The sequence below is a fragment of the Pan paniscus genome, chromosome 15 (genome assembly GCF_029289425.2).
Source record: "Pan paniscus chromosome 15, NHGRI_mPanPan1-v2.0_pri, whole genome shotgun sequence".
NCBI lineage: Eukaryota > Metazoa > Chordata > Mammalia > Primates > Hominidae > Pan > Pan paniscus.
The window spans coordinates 74,309,486-74,326,635 of NC_073264.2; the positions used below are offsets into that span (position 1 = coordinate 74,309,486).

General features: G+C 42.1%; 1 protein-coding gene across 2 annotated transcripts in view; it reads left to right on the plus strand.

The window, feature by feature from the left end:
- Positions 1–17,150, plus strand: part of PSEN1 (presenilin 1) — an 81,101-nt gene that overhangs the window by 60,501 nt on the left and 3,450 nt on the right. For both annotated transcript variants that reach the window (XM_003824135.5, XM_008977860.4), the window contains exons 9-10: positions 6,571–6,657; positions 11,997–12,170. In XM_003824135.5, the coding sequence (XP_003824183.1) occupies positions 6,571–6,657; positions 11,997–12,170 (261 nt within the window). The remainder of the gene's footprint in view (positions 1–6,570; positions 6,658–11,996; positions 12,171–17,150) is intronic.

A 17,150-nucleotide genomic window follows, 5' to 3' on the forward strand; every position in this document is an offset into this window, starting at 1 on the left:
CTGGAGTGCAGTGGTGCGATCTCGGCTCACTGCAACCTCCGCCTCCTGGGTTCAAGCAGTTCTCTTGCCTCAGCCTCCGGAGTGGCTGGGATTACAGGCGTGTGCCACCACACCCAGCTAATTTTTTGTATTTTTAGTGGAGACACGGTTTCACCATGTTGACCAGGCTGGTCTCGAACTCCTGACTTCAGGTGATCCGCCTGCCTAGGCCTCCCAAAATGCCAGGATTATAGCTGTGAGCCACCATGCCCGGCCACTGCTTTGTTAATACTTGCCTGTGTCTGTGCATACATGCATGTGTGTGTGTCTGAGAGAGAAAGAGATCTAATAGGCAAAAAAATAACATCTTGTTTTATTTTTTATTGTTTGTCTAATGCTTTGGGTGATTATTTGAACTTTTTTTCACGTGTTTCTTAGTTACAGATCTGAATTTATTTTGTAACTGGCTTGGTATAATCTTTTTCATATTTGTGAAATTAATCTTTTGTGTGTGTGTGTGAGACAGTCTCTCTCTGTCACCCAGGCTGGAGTACAGTGGCGCAATCTCAACTCACTGCAACCTCCATCTCCCAGGTTCAAGCAATTCTCCTCTCTCAGCCTCCCAAGTAGCTGGAATTACAGGCGCATGCCACCACGCCTGGCTGATTTTTGTATTTTTAGTAGAGACGGGATTTCACCACGTTGGCCAGGCTGGTCTCAAGTGGTCCAACTGCCTCAGACTCCCAAAGCATTAGTATTACAGGTGTGAGCCACTGCTCCCAGCCCTGTAAAATTAATCTTAATTATACAAGTAATTCATTTTCCTTGAAAAAGGATAAAAATTACAGATAAAAATAAATTTCACGGTAACTATCATCTCTAATCTTAATGCCTTATCAAGTACTTACCCCTGTTGTCAGTTTGTTGTATATCCTTGTAGATTTTTTTTGCCAATTTTTCTGTTGAGTTACTGGAAAAGCAATTTCAAGAAGGAGAGAGGCTGGGCGTGGTGGCTAACGCCTGTAATCCCAGCACTTTGGGAGGCCTAGGTGGGCGGATCACTTGAGGTCAGGAGTTTGAGACCAGCCTGGCCAACATGGTGAAACTCTGTCTTTACTAAAAATATAAAAATCAGCTGGGTGTGGTGGTGCACACTTGTAATCCCAGTTACTTGGGAGGCTGAGGTGGGAGGATCACTTGAACCCAGGAGGCGGAGGTTACAGTGAGCCATGATCGTGCCACTGCACTCCAGCCTGAGTGACAGCAAGGCTTCATCCCCACCCTCCCAAAAAAAGAGAATATCTTTTTGTTTGTTTGTTTGTTTGTTTGTTTGAGGCAGAGTCTTGCTGTGTCACCCAGGCTGGAGTTCAGTGGGGCGATCTCGGCTCACTGCAAGCTCCGCCTCCCGGGTTCAGCCATTCTCCTGCCTCAGCCTCCCCAGCAGCTGGGACTACAGGCACACGCCGCCACGCCTGGCTAATTTTTGTATTTTTAGTAGCAACGGGGTTTCACCATGTTAGCCAGGATGGTCTCGATCTCCTGACCTTGTGATCCGCCCGCCTTGGCCTCCCAAAGTGCTGGGATTACAGGCGTGAGCCACCGCGCCTGGCCGAGAATATCATTTTTTATAAAGAAGTCAAAGGTAATGAGGACTAAGTAAAACCATACAGTATTTGCTGTCTAAGATGTCATTAGTGACATTGAAGAGAGCAGTTTCAGTAGAGTGATAGAACCAGAAGCAGTACTCCAAAGGGAAGGTGCATATGTGTGCATGCATGTCTCTGTGTTTTGCCAGTGCTGGCAGTGGAAGTGATGGTGTAGGCAGAGAATGGGTGGTGAAGAAGGAGAGGTATAGTAAATGTCATGTACTACATCAAAGATTCCTGTCTCACAGGCAGAGCAGGTGGTGACCTGACAGGAGAACAGGTTTCAGGAAAGGTGTTTCAAGGAGAGGGAAGGTTCAATTTTATTTTATTTATTTATTTTTTTTGAAACAGAGTCTTGCTCTGTTGCTCGGGCTAGAGTGCAGTGGCGTGATCTTGGCTCACTGCAACCCCCGCCTCCCGGGTTCAAGCAATGGTCCTGTCTCAGCCTCCGGAGTAGCTGGGATTATAGGCACCCACCACCACATCCGGCTAATGTTTGTATTTTTAGTAGAGTTGGGGTTTCGCCACATTGGCCAGGCTGGCCTTGAACTCCCCACCTCAAGTGATCCACCTGCCTCGGCCTCCCAAAGTGCTGGGATTACAGACGTGAGCCACTGCACCCGACCTGTTTTATTTTATTTTTGAGGTAAGTCTTGCTCTGTTGCCCAGGCTGGAGTGCAGTGGCGCAATCTCAGCTCACTGCAACCTCCGTCTCCTGGGTTCAGGCAATTCTCCTGCCTCAGCCTCCTGAGTAGTTGAGATTACAAGCATGCGCCACTATACCTGGCTAATTTTTTTTTTTTTTTCCATATTTTTAGTTGAGCCACAGGTTGGGAGAAGGGAAAATACATTCTACTCAAAGTGAGTCCGTGGCAAAAGTGTGAGTACAAAGATGGCTGAGGAATTAGGACCAGACTTTCAGTCTGCAGCAACATTAAACGTGTATGTTAATTTAATACTCAGAAAGAAGCATTTACTCTGTTTTAAAATATCTATCACATATTATATATATTTATATATATATATATATATATATATATTTTTTTTTTTTTTTTTTTTTTTGAGACAATCTTGCTCTGTCACCCAGGCTGGAGTGCAGTGGCGTGATCTCGACTCACTCTAAGCTCCACCTCCCGGGTTCACGCCATTCTCCTGCCTCAGCCTCCCGAGTAGCTGGGACTCTAGGCGCCCGCCACCATGCCTGGCTAATTTTTTGTATTTTTAGTAGAGACGGGGTTTCACCGTGTTAGCCAGGATTGTCTCGATCTCTTGACCTCGTAATCTGCCCTCCTCGGCCTCCCAAAGTGCTGGGATTACAGGCGTGAGCCACCGTGCCCAGCCTATCATATATAATATTTTTAAAACTCACGTCTGTGCTCGCTTTAGCAGCACATAATAGTAAAATTGGAATGATACAGATGATTTGCATGTATTTTTTTAAAAGTTCTCAAGTCTATTTAATAACCACAGAATATGAGACATTCTGAGATGTTTTAGAAACAGTTCAACATATGTGGGAAAATAGGAGTATAAACCCTTACCTCCTGTGTAGATCAGGTAGGTTCAAGATTGCATCTGTTCTTTTGTAATACTAAATGTCTGGTGAAGATTTGAGGATTTTATATAAATCGTTGAGTTTGAGAGGTTTTTTTGTTTTTGTTTTTGAGATGGAGTTTCACTCTTGTTGCCCAGGCTGAAGTGCAATGGCACAATCTCGGCTCACTGCAACCGCCGCCTCCCAGGTTCAAGCGATTCTCCTGCCTCGGCCTCCTGAGTAGCTGGGATTACAGACGCCTGCCACCACGCCCAGCTAATTTTTTGTATTTTTGTATTTTTAGTAGAGAGAGAGTTTCACCATGTTGGCCAGGCTGGTCTCGAACTTGTGACCTCAGGTGATCTACCCGCCTCACCCTCCCAAAGTGCTGGGATTACAGGCATGAGCCACCGCACCTGGCCTTCATTTTGTTTTTTCAACAGAATGTAAGAATTTTTTCTTACATTTTTCTTACATTTTTAACAGAATGTAAGAAAACCGCAACGCAATGCCGATGAGTACTTTTTCCCTGAAGTGGATATAAGCATGAATATAAAAAGTTTTAAATCAGTCATCCTGGCTATTTGTTCTCTAAAAATCAATAAATAATTCTTTCATGCATTTTAATACTGTCTCCCAGTTAAGGGTATTCAGTTTGCAAAATGCTCTTACTGACAGGAAATGTATGAGCATTTTTGTTTTTTACTTCTGTCGTTTGACAGAAAAAATATACACCTACTCTTTGAGCTAATTTATTCTTACCTAGTGGTCATTAGTAGAAGTGGTTCACTCTGGGAGCTTAACTAGAAGGGAAACTAACAATTCCTTGAGGTAGATCATTTTATCTAAAGCTTTTTGATTTCATATCAGTTGGGGGCGGGTATATTATGTTAATTTTTAAATCTGCATATTTTCCAGCCAGGCATGACTATAATCCCAGGACTTTGGGAGGTAGAAGCAGGAGGATTGCTTGAGTCCAGGAATTCAAGACCACCCTAGACTACATTAAAAAACATATTTTTTTAATTTATTTTTTATTTTATTTTTTTGAGACAGAGTTTCGCTCTCATTGCCCAGGCTGGAGTGCAATGGCACGATCTTGGCTCACCACAGCCTCCGCCTCCCGGATTCAAGCAATTCTCCTGCCTCAGCCTCCCGAGTCGCCGGGATTATAGACATGCACCACCACAGCGGGCTAATTTTGTATTTTTAGTAGAGACAGGGTTTCTCCATGTTGGTCAGGCTGGTCTTGAACTCCTGACCTCAGGTGATCCACCCACCTCCGACTCCCAAAGTGCTGGGATTACAGGTGTAAGCCACTGTGCCTGGCCTTTTTTTTTTTTTTAATTTAAACAAGAAATCTGCTTATTTTCCTGTTGATGTAAGGTGTTTGTGTTAAGGTGAAATGAAAAGTGATTTTTAAAAAAATATTATTTTAGGACTATTTAACAAATATACTATTTATGATAATTAACATGGGGTTAGCAAACTACTGCTTGAAGCCAAATGTGGCCCATGGCTTGTTTTTGTACAGCTTATAAGCTAAAAATGCTTTTTACATTAAAAAAAAAAAAAAAAGAACAAGGAAGAATATGTGACACACAAAACCTGAAATGTTTACTCCCTGGCCATTTACAGAAAAAGTTAGCTGGACATTGATTTTCATGTTACTATTAACTGCTAAAACAAAGGAGCTTGTAGCTACATTTTTTCATACTTGCATAAAGAAAGAAAACCTAATAAATCGCTGGTGGCTTCATTTCCAAAAGGCTATGGAAATCCATAAACAGGCTGGGTGCAGTGGCTCATGCCTGTAATCCTAGCACTTTGGGAGGCTGAGGCGGGAGGATTGCTTGAGCCCAGGAGTTTGAGTCCGGCCTGGGCAATGTAGTGAGACCCTGTTTTTAGAAAAAATGAAGATAAAAAACTAATCCATAAACCTCATACTTGGTGGTTGCCCTTCAGTTTTTCTTCTTTAGATCTGGATTTAGTTAAACAGTGTATTGCCTGCCTGGTTTCTGTTAACTTTTGATCATTTGGTTGGGTTATCCTATAATGAAACTTGGTTGACCTCAGAAATAACAAGGTGGTCGTTCAGCTTCTTTGATTGTGTATTTCTTTCATAAGTTCTTCAAGAAGCCTGAGTATTAGAAACATGGATAAAATTATAGTGATAAAAAGCCAGAGAGACATAAATGTCAAGTATCTTGTTTAAAATTACTGTGACCAGGCTGGGCGTGGTGGCTCACGCCTGTAATCCCAGCACTTTGGGAGGCTGAGGCGGGCGGATCATGAGGTCAGGAGATCGAGACCATCCTGGCTAACACAGTGAAACCCCACCTCTACTAAAAAAAATACAAAAAATTAGCTGGGCATGGTGGCGGGCGCCTGTAGTCCCAGCTACTCGAGAGGCTGAGGCAGGAGAATGGCGTGAACCCAGGAGACGGAGCTTGTAGTGAGCCGAGATCGTGCCACTGTACTCCAGCCTGGGCGACAGAGCAAGACTCTGTCTCAAAAAAAAAAAAAAATTACTGTGACTAGATTGGACTCAGCTTGCTGCTGGCATTTGGTTCCCACCATAACCTCATATGTCATGTGTTTGCTTATATGTACTTTTGTGTTATTCTTGGTGTATCTTCAGGATAAGTTCCAAAATGTAATATTGCTGGGTTAAAGGATTAATGCACATGTAGTTTTATTAGATGTTACCAAATTTCCCTCCAGTGGGGATTATACCATTTTTCATTCCTGCCTGAAATATATGAGAGAAGCACCATTTTAAAGTTTTCACATTGTCTCTGAACTAAAATGTGGTAGAGATGCACATGTGTATATCTAGATCTAGATTGATATATTGATATACATGTATTTTTGTAGAAGGGGCACAGAGGAGGCCTCTTGACTATCCCTATTATGTTTATTGCTTTTAACGTTTTTTCTCACTCCGGGTTTAAAACATGGTTTAGCATTATTGAACATTCTAAAAGTGAGACATAATATGAAGGAAATTTACTCTGTGCATCTTTTGAATTATAATCACCATCTGAGGCTTTTGTGAGCTCCAGTTTGTCCTGGAATTTAGAACATTCAACTAGTCCAGCTATTGTTTCAGTGGAATCTTGCTGGCCTGAACAGTTTTCCTTCTGGTTACTTTTCAGGGACTAAAAATGATGAAGAGTTTTGTGATAGCAGGTGCAGTTTGAGTACTACAGTAAACATTCAGTTTCAGAACTTCTTCTCTTACCTGCTGAAACCAAAGAGAACCTTTTTTTATTTTTACTTCTGATTGTTGAACAGTCTTAAGGCAGCATTAGGAAGACTGGCGATTTGTGTGGAGAAATGATGGCTTGTTGTTGTCTATGCATACTTTGTATGTCCAGTGCTTACCTGGAATTTTGTCTTTCCCAACAGCAACAATGGTGTGGTTGGTGAATATGGCAGAAGGAGACCCGGAAGCTCAAAGGAGAGTATCCAAAAATTCCAAGTATAATGCAGAAAGTAGGTAACTTTTATTAGATAATATCTTGATTTTTCAGGGTCACTGTTATAAGCTAACAGTATAGCAATGTTTTTATCGTCTTTCTTTGGTCATAGACTCCTTTGAGAATCTCTTGAGAACTATGGTAATGCCCAGTAAATACACAGATAAGTATTTAAGGAGTTCAGATACTCAAAACCCAACAATACAGTCAAAGCACCCTAGGTTAAGACACCTCCCATTAAATACAGAATACCAGCATGGAAAGGTTCAGGCTGAGGTTATGATTTTGTTTTTGTTTTTTGTTTGTTTTTTATAAGTCATGATTTTAAAAAGAAAAAATAAACTCTCTCCAAACATGTGAAAGTAAGAACCTCCTAAAAGAAACAAAAAAGAAACAGACAATAAAGGAAAAATAAGTAAACAAAAAAAGCAAAATATAAACAACATAAAAATGAGAACCTCTTGTCTAACATGGCCAGAATAACTGAAATATGATTTGAGATGTGCTGATGTGTATACTGAGAAGATCAAATATTCTAGGTGGATATGACTTTTTAGAAGAGGATAAGAATGACTTAGGATGAGCTGGGTGCAGTGATATGTGCCTGTAGTCCCAGCTACATGGCCAAGGCAAGAGGATCACTTGAGCCAAGGAGTTCCGGATTACCCTGGGCAACTTATACCTTACCTCAAAAATAATAATAATAATGAATAATAATAATGACTTAGGATAAGAGAGTGAAAGGCCCTCTAAGGATACTACAGAACATATTAAGGAGAACACAAGTTAGAAGTTGTTATTAGATGGAGTTGAGGGGGAGCTTTCATTCAGTTTTCTGGAATGGAGGCTACCTTCCCACACACACTAAAAAAAAAAAGAAAGGGTTGAGGAATAACAGCACAATATAAATAGTCTAAAAAAAAGCTTACTTTTTGAAAGAAAAACAAAAAAGGGCTAACTTTTATGAGGAATCTGAAAAACAACAGGCACAGTAAATATTGGTGAGGAAAAAAAGGCCTTAATTGAGTTGCTGTTTGTCAGGAAAGGGAGAGTTTATGTTTTATAAAGCCAGGAAATCTACAAAGTTAGCATTTAGGCAACTGCAAGGAAGATACTTTCAACCAGGAATTCCTATTTGGAACTCAGAGATGTCAGTCTTTATTATACAGTAAGCAAGGCAGCAGAACAAGGTCATGTTAGACTCTCACGGGATCCTTAGGGTGTTACTTTGCTAGCCAGAAACCTCTGTGGCTGGTGGCACCTTTACCTGAGATTTGCTCAGGCCCACTGGGCTCATTCCACCTACTCAGCCTAGCTGGCTATGCTTGGCTTTCTCTACCAGCTGGACCCCATGCCTGCCAAAGGCAAGCCAGGCATGGAGCAGCGAGGAGTGCATGAGCAAGTGAGTGCAGGGTCCAGCCACTGCACACAGCCAGGCATGCTGGCTGCAGCAGGGCAGGCAGCCGCAGGTACTAGCTCCCTGCTGCAGCTAGACCAGGCATTACCTAAGCAGCTTTGACTACAGGCCACTGCCACTAGTAAACCTGATAGAAAAGTAAGAAATATACTGGAAAGAATTGCCACAAGCCTGGCTCTTGTGTTAACCTTGTGTTAACCTGGGGAACACAGGGGCACCCAGAAGCTTGGAGATGCCAGGAACTGCAGAACCCCAAAGAGGGGGGTCATAGCCCTGGCTTAGGGAACTCCTGAGTCTGGACTCCCCGAAGGGCCACATCTCTTCACTCCTCTCTTCTCTCCTTCTCGCCACCTGCAACGTGGCAAGTGGGGGGCACGTTTCAGCCCTGTTTGTCTTACGGTTCTTTCAATCCTGCCATTCAATGGGTCCCAAGTTCTTGTCCTGCATCCAGGAAGAATGAAGTACGTGGACAGCTGGAGGGAGAGCAAGATGAAAAGGTGCTTTAATGAGCAACAGTACAGCTCTCAGGAGACCCTATCTGCAGCTCCTATCTACAGGCAGGTCGTCCCATTGTCTCTGCAGCTCTCAGTGGAGAGGAGACCTGGAGTGGGTAGCTCCTGTCTGCAGGAAGGTCATCCTGATGTCTGTAATCCTCAGTGGAGAGGACACCCGGAATGGGTATCTCCTATCCACAAGCAGGTCATCCCATCATCTCTGCAGCCCTCAGTGGAGAGGAGACCCGGAGTGGGTAGCTTCTTTCTGCAGGCAGGTTGTCCCTTCATCTGCCCAATTCTGACTGAGTCTGGGGTTTTTATGGGCTTCAGAGGGGAGGAAGTACATGCTGATGGGTCCATGGGTGGCCATGAGCAGGCCCAGAAAAAGCACTATAAGTTCTCACTGTGGTCTGTGGAACTGGGAGCTTGGCCTCCAGGCTTCAGGCTTTCCCTGACTTGAGGTGGTGCTTCACCAGGGAACTTCCCCTTTCCGCCTAGGAGCCTGTCTGCCTCCTGCTGCCATCAACCTGCTGTCCATAGCTCCCATGGCACCCAGGCTGTTCATGCCAAAGGGTGCCTGCAGGCCCACAGTAAGCTGCCTTCAGCCCCTCCTCAGTCTCCCTCCCATGCTTGTCAGCACCCAAAGTCCAGAGGGGGCCAAGGTGGCAGGGGGCTGGCATGTCAGTGCTGCCCCAAGCACCCGCACACCCGGCCAGGTCATGACAGCGCCCAGCCTCAGCCACAACTTTGCTCTGAAATCGGAGCCTGCAGACGCAAGGGGCTTCCTGGACCCCTGAGAGCACAGGGATGCCCAGGTCTACAGCCACAGCTGGGAAGCTGCAGCTGTGGGAGTGCGGGACTTCCGCCCCACCAACTCAGAAGGGGGCAGGACTCCTGCCTGTTCCTGGCTCCTGCCAGCTCACAGAGCATGCTGCCCCAGCTGCACCTCCCCTGCTGCAGCTGCCATCTTTGCAGCAGCCACTCCAGATGGGCCGCTGCTGCCATCAAGACCACTAGTAAACCTGATAGAAAAGTAAGAAATATACTGGAAAGAATTGCCACAAGCCTGGCTCTTGTGTTAACCTGTGTTAAGCTAAAGAAAATCAAATGATTGTCTGTGAGCATGTAGGTATATATGTATGTGAGTGAGTGATACAACAGAATTTCATTCATTTTACAGATGTTGACTGAGCACCTGACTATGTGCTAGGCCCTGGGGATATAGCACTGAACAAGATTTCCCCTGCCCTTGTGGAGCTTATAGTCTATTTGGAGAGATAGATGGTCAACAAATTATTACATAAATAATTCATACAGTTGTGATAGGTACTACAAAGAAGACGTATAAGTTGCTATGAAAGTTTATAATAGGGGAATTTTACGTATCCTGGAAAGTCAAGGGGTGCTTCCCTGAGGAAGTGGTAATAGGGGACGGCCCGCTGAAGGATGGAGGAAGAGCTTTCCAAGAGAGGGACAACATGAGCAAGGGCTTTGAAATGAGAAGGCTGGATGAACTGCAGGCTTCCTCTGTGAGAATGCTGCTGGTATTTTGGGGGGCACAGTTCTTTGTGGGACTTTCCCTCATATTGCAAGATATTTAACATCCCTGGCCCCTCACCCACTAAATGCCAATAATGGCTTTAAGGCTTTGCAATAATCAAAAACTCCTCCATCCTAGTTATTTCCAAACACTCCCCAGAAGGGAGGTGCTATCCCTAGTTGAAAAATCACTGTGTTAACGGAACTAGAAGTTACATTGGAACGAAAGGGCATAGGGCTCCAAGAGGGATATCTGTGCAAGGAAAAAACAAACAAAAGAACTGAGAGATTACCTGATGTGGTTGAACTCTGTCAGAGCATTTCAGGATAAATTAGTCATAGATAATAATATAAAATTCATCAGTGGAAAAAAATGAGGCAGTTTTCCAAAGAAAACAAAAACTTGCTCAAAAAAGCAAATGTAATTATAGTATATTCTGGCTATAGCAAAGTAGTTTAGTTGTGAATATTATTTGCATAGTGAGAATATAAAACTGAATTTAATATAAGGTTATGGCACTGGGAAGACGGGAAGAGTTACATTTGCGTGCACTAAAGGATGAGACCTAATGCTTTATCTTCTCTATAGGAGGTGAATAAGTACCTCAAATTAAAACATCAAGTTATGGCACAATGAGCATGCTACTTATAATTAATTATGGAGGTAAATACCAAAAGGGATGGCTAAAAGAGTTTAAGGTAGGAATGAGTATCAGAAGTGAGGAGGGAGGGGGTAGAAAAGGGACTGCTGTTTTCATTTATAAATCTTATTCTTATATTATTTCATAAACTCCAAACCAGAGAAGATTCAGGTTTTTGGAGATCTGGATAATAAAAAGAATACAAAACTATCAATACAAAATTGTGAGGGCTCTCCCAGAGGAAGCCATGCAAGGAAGGGCCCTGAAGCTTACAAGCTTTACTTATTCATGGCAAATCTACTTCTGCTCTGAACATGTATTACTTTTATAAAAAATGAAGGAAGAATAAAAGTACTTTGAACTTCACTTATATATTTTAATTATTTTTAATGTATGGAAGTTTTTTAAGACTATCATGCTCACCATTTTCAATGAGATTGATAGTCATTATAATGAAATGACTGGCCCATAAAGACATTCACTCCCCGCTCCTTTCCCAATCCACCCTCCAGAATGAAGCCACTTTTATAATTTTGTCACCAAATCCAGGGATGAGTGCCAACAGTTAGGAAGCTTTCAGTTGCAAAAGATAAAAAGCCCAACTCAGTTGCCTTAAACAAAGAAGAAATTTATTCTTTCACGTGACAGGAAGGCCTGAGGTGTAGGCATTTGAAATTTGTAGGGTTGGTTAATTTGGTGGCTCAGGGATGTTTTCAAGTAGCCCAACTTCCTACTCTACCATCACTAGTGTATAGGCTTGGTCTTCAGCCCACTGCTCTTCGTGGTCATGACAGCTGTAGTTCTAGGCATCATGTCTAGATAAGGCAACATTCAGGGGTAGAAGGGGACTGTTTATTTTTTCCTTTAGTCTCTCTTAAAGAGTGAGAAAAATTTTCCCAGGAATCCCGGTGGACTTTGCTTCACCACTCATAGGTTCATACCAAGTTACAACCCCACAGCCTTAGAGCTTTTGTTAGGAAGAGGCTTGGTGGGATTACCATGCTTGGCTTGGCTTGGTCAGGATTCACCACCAGAGTCATGTGGGAGAGGGGTGGGAACACAAACAATTCAGGATTCTGCCCTCAGGAAATAAAGGAGAAAATAGCTGTTGGATAAACTACCAGCAGGCACTGCTACAGCCCATGCTTTGTGGTTTAAGGGCCAGCTAGTTACAATGACAACTAGTTACTATTTTCATGTAATTTTCTTAAAGGTATTAAATTTTTCTAAATATTAGAGCTGTAACTTCCACTTTCTCTTGAAGGCACAGAAAGGGAGTCACAAGACACTGTTGCAGAGAATGATGATGGCGGGTTCAGTGAGGAATGGGAAGCCCAGAGGGACAGTCATCTAGGGCCTCATCGCTCTACACCTGAGTCACGAGCTGCTGTCCAGGAACTTTCCAGCAGTATCCTCGCTGGTGAAGACCCAGAGGAAAGTATGTGCATTTCTCTATGTTGCAAAGTCATGGATTCCTTTAGGCAGCTACATTATCAACCTTTTTGAGAATAAAATGAATTGAGAGTGTTACAGTCTAATTCTATATCACATGTAACTTTTATTTGGATATATCAGTAATAGTGCTTTTTTTTTTTTTTTTTTTTTTTTTTTTTGAGACAGAGTCTCGCTCTGTCACCAGGTTGGAGTGCAGTGGCGCGATCTTGGCTCACTGCAAGCTCCACCTCCTGGGTTCAAGTGATTCTCCTGCCTCAGCCTCCCAAGTAGCTGGGACTACAGGCGTGCGCCACCACGCCTGGATAATTTTTGTATTTTTAGTAGAGATGGGGTTTCACCATCTTGGCCAGGCTGGTCTTGAACTCCTGACATCATGATCTGCCTGCCTTAGCCTCCCAAAGTGCTGGGATTACAGGCGTGAGCCACTGTACCTGGCCTCCCTTCAGACTTTTTAAGTTGGCATTTTACAGCCTGACCTTTTGGCATTTATTTTATAAAGTAAAAGATTTTTTTTTTAATTGTTCCAGTAAGCCTTCATGGCCGTAATACATTTGTCTACAAAAATTTTATTAATATGTCTCACTCTGCTGTAGAGAGATCTGTGGATTTGCATGATACAACCTTGTACATTATTATTCCTTTTGTTGACAAGTGCTATATTTTATTTTAAAGAAAATCAAAGGGATTTAGGATATTGGCAGAAATGCAAGTATTTCTTCAGTGTCTAAGATGTGTTGCCACTTGATGGATTTAAGTTAACACTTAGGGCTTCTTAGGAACATTATCAGCCACTAAAGCCCTTTGGTTAGGGCTCAGTCATCTCTTCAGTTAGTCTTAGAGATGTGGTTCATTGAATAAGACTTTAGCATATTTTCCAACTAAGTTATTTTTGGTTGTCTTGTTTTTGCAAGAGTGAAACTTGATTAAAACATTACAACAAGAATATTAAGTAGTTTTAAGGAAACAAACACCTAGGTTCCTTAGCATCTTTAATCATTAGTCACTAATTATTATGACCTTGACATATCCATCAGTTTGAGGAGAACACTTTTTACACCTTGTCCTCAGTCTTTTAACTGAGTCAGAACTTTCACTGGGCATATTCATGACTTTACTGCTTGGCTGAGTTTTCCAGATATCAAAGCCCAGCTGCAACCTGTGACTTTCACACTCCTGGAAAAGTAGACGTATGTGCCTGCTCTTACAGCAGGCTTTAGCTTGCCTTTGCTGGGACTTTGTTCTGCCCTCAGTTACCACAGTAATTAGGTTGCCTCTTCTACTTTCCTCTTTTCTCACAGGCACCAGGAGCCAGAGGAAATAACATAATAGTTGTTGACCAGAGCAGCAGCATAATTCTTTCATGACTGCCTTTTCTAATTTGACGATTCCCTCTCCTGAGAGGACTCTTTGTGTCCTCCTCCTCTTCGTCTCCAACTTTTTTTAAAAAAAAAGTGAAACTATCAAGTATTGCTCCTGCTAACTTCAGATCAGTATTTTCTTTCTCTGAAGCCAATGCAAAGTAATAACGGACATGCTTCATCATCTTAGCATTCAGCACACATGTCACCATCTCTGATGGTGTGAGTATGTTAAACCAGACTTATGGGTACTTACCAAAAGGTTCAGTTTACACTATAAGTCAGTTGCTAAAAGGCACAAATGTCTTCTAAAGCAATCTGTTAAAAGTCAACATTTAACATTTAATTAGAAAACTGATGAAAGGATCTGAATGTTTAGTTCTCCCAAGAAAATGTAAAAATGATCTGTAAACACATAAAAAGATACTCAGCATCATTAGCCATCAAGGAAATGCAAATCAAAACCACTTCATACTCACTAGATTGGCTATAATAAAAAAGATAGACAATAACAGGTGTTGGTGAGGATGTGAAGAAACTGGAATCCTCATACACTGCTGGTGGGAATGTAAAATAGTATAGTGATTTTGGAAAACAGTTCGGTAGTTCTTTGAAAGATTAAATATGACCCACTAATTCTACTCCTAGGTATATACTCAAGAGAATTAAAACATATGTCAACACAAAGACACATATACAATGGTCATAGTAATATTGTTTATAACAGGTAAAAACAGAAACAACCCACATGTCTATTAACTGATAAGTGGATAATAAATGTGGTATATTCATACAATGGAATATTACTTGGTTATAAAAAGAAACAATCTATCATTAGTACACTTAGGATGAGCTTGTTACTGGCATGTTGGCTGTGGGAAGTATATCTTGAAATTCACTAAAAGACCAACTATTGCTGGGCGCAGTGGCTCAAGCGCCTGTAATCCCAGCACTTTGGAAGGCCAAGGCAGGCGGACCACCTGAGATCAGGAGTTCGAGACCAGCCCAACCAACATGGAGAAACCCCATCTCTACTAAAAATACAAAATTAGCCCAGTGTGGTGGCACATGCCTGTAGTCCCAGCTACTCAGGAGGCTGAGGTAGGAGAATCACTTGAACCTGGGAGGTGGAGGTTGCAGTGAGCTGAGATCATACCATTGCACTCCAGCCTGGGCAACAAGAGCGAAACTCCATCTCAAAAAAAAAAAAAAAGACCAGCTACCTTCACAATAAATAAAAATGTCTTACATTTCTAATTAAAATTTTTGTTCACTTTTATTATTCAGCTTTAAAAAGGAAGGGAATTCTGACATGTTACAACATGAATAAATCTTGAGGACTTTGTGCTAAGTGAAATAAGCTAGTTACAAAAAGAAAAATACTGTATGATTCCACTTACATCAGAGTAGTCAGAAAGTAGACTGGTGGTTGCCAGGGGTTAAGGGGAGGGGAAATGAAGAGTCGTTTAATGGGTGTAGAGTTTCAGTTTTACAAGATGAAGAGTTCTGTGGATGGACGATGGTAATGGTAGCACAATGATACGATTGTACCTAGTGTCTTTGAACGGTGAACTTAAAAAGGGTTAAGATGTTAAACTTGATGGGTATCTTACCACAGTTAAATTTTTATTATTTTTTTATTTTTTGAGACAATTTCGCTCGTTGCCTAGGGTGGAGTGCAGTGCTGGGATCTCAGCTCACTGCAACTCTGCCTCCCAGGTTCAAGCGATACTCCTGCCTCAGCCTCCCGAGTAGCTGGGACTACAGGCACACATCACCATACCCGGCTAATTTTTATATTTTTAGTAGAGACAAGGTTTCACCATGTTGGCCAGACTGGTCTTGAACTCCTGACCTCAAGTGATCTGCCCACCTCAGCCTCCCAGAGTGCTGGGATTACAGGTGTGAGCCACTGTGCCCGGCCAAAAAAAATTTTTTTAAATACCATTAAGAAGTGGAAAATAAGGCCAGGTGTGGTGGCTCACACCTGTAATCCCAGCACTTTGGGAGACCAAGGTTGGTGGATCACCTGAGGTTTGGAGTTTGAGACCAGCCTGGCCAACATGGTAAAACCTCGTATCTACTAAAAATACAAAATTAGCCGGGCGTGGTGGCGCATGTCTGTAATCCCAGCTATTCGAGAGGCTGCGGCAGGATAATTGCTTGAAATCGGGAGGTGGAGGTTGCAGTGAGCCGAGATCACTTTAAAAAAAAAAAAAAAGGAAAATAAGCTACCAGCTGAGAGAAAATATATGCAAATCATATTGAAGTCCTGTTAAAGGACTTGTATTTAGGATATATAAAGGATGCTTACAACTTAATACGAAGACGATAGCCCAAATTTAAGATAGGGAAATGCTTTGACTAGACATTCTACCAAAAGAGATATATAATGGCTAAAAAGCACATGAAAAGATGCTCAACATCATTAATCAGAGTGGCTAGAATGAAAAAGGCTAACAATACCAAGAGCTGGTGAGGATGTGAAGAAACTGGAACTCTCAATTGTTGCTGGTGGAAATGCAGACTGGTACAGCCAGTGTGGAACGTGATTTGGCAGTTTATTAAAAAGCTAAAAACCTAAACTTACATAGCCCAGCAGTTGCACCCCACAGAGACATGGACATAAATGTTCATAGCAGCATTATTCAGAATAGCCCCAAATTGAAAACAATCCAGATGTCCATCAACTGGTAAATAGATAAGCAAACCATATAATGGAAAACCATTCAGCTTCCAGTAACTTCCAAGAAACTGTAGACACATGCAGTATCATGGTTAAACCTCAAAAACATTATATTAAGTAAAATAGGCGAGGCATGTATTGTATGAGTCATATGAAATGTCTAGAAAAGGCAAATTTATTGAGATAGAAAGCAGATCACTGGTTGCTTAAGGCCTAGGGTAGGAGTGGGGATTAACTGTAAACGGGTACAAGGTACCTGACTGGGGCAATGGACATGTGGATTGTGATGATAGTTAAATTGTACAGCTCTCTCTATATATAGTTGTACAGCTCTATTAATTTTCCACAATCATTGAATCATCTCTTCCAGTTTTATGAGGTAAATCATAGTCCAATGAAGCTTTTTTAAAAATAAGATGATAGGCCATGCGTGGTGGCTCACGTCTGTAATCCCAGCACTTTGGGAGGCCAAGGTGGGTGGATCACGAGGTCAGGAGTTCGAGACCAGCCTGACCAACATGGTGAAACCCCGTCTCCATCAAAAATAAAACAATTAGCCAGGCATGGTGGCATGCGCCTGTAATCCCACCTACTCAGGAGGCTGAGACAGGAAAGTCGCTTGAACCTGGGCAGCAGAGTCTGCAGTGAGCCGAGATCATGCTGCTGTACTCCAGCCTGGGCCACAGAGCAAAACTCCATCTCAAAAAAAAAATAATAATATTAATTAATATGATAAAATGATGCCTATCTCAGAATTCTTGTAAGGATTTCTTAGTACAAGTGCTGGGTATAAACTATATATTCAATAGATGATGATTATTACTTATTATTGTTATTGATAAATAACAGCAGCATCTACAGTTAAGACTGCAGAGTCAGTCACATAGAATCTGGAACTCCTATTGTAGAAAACCAAAAA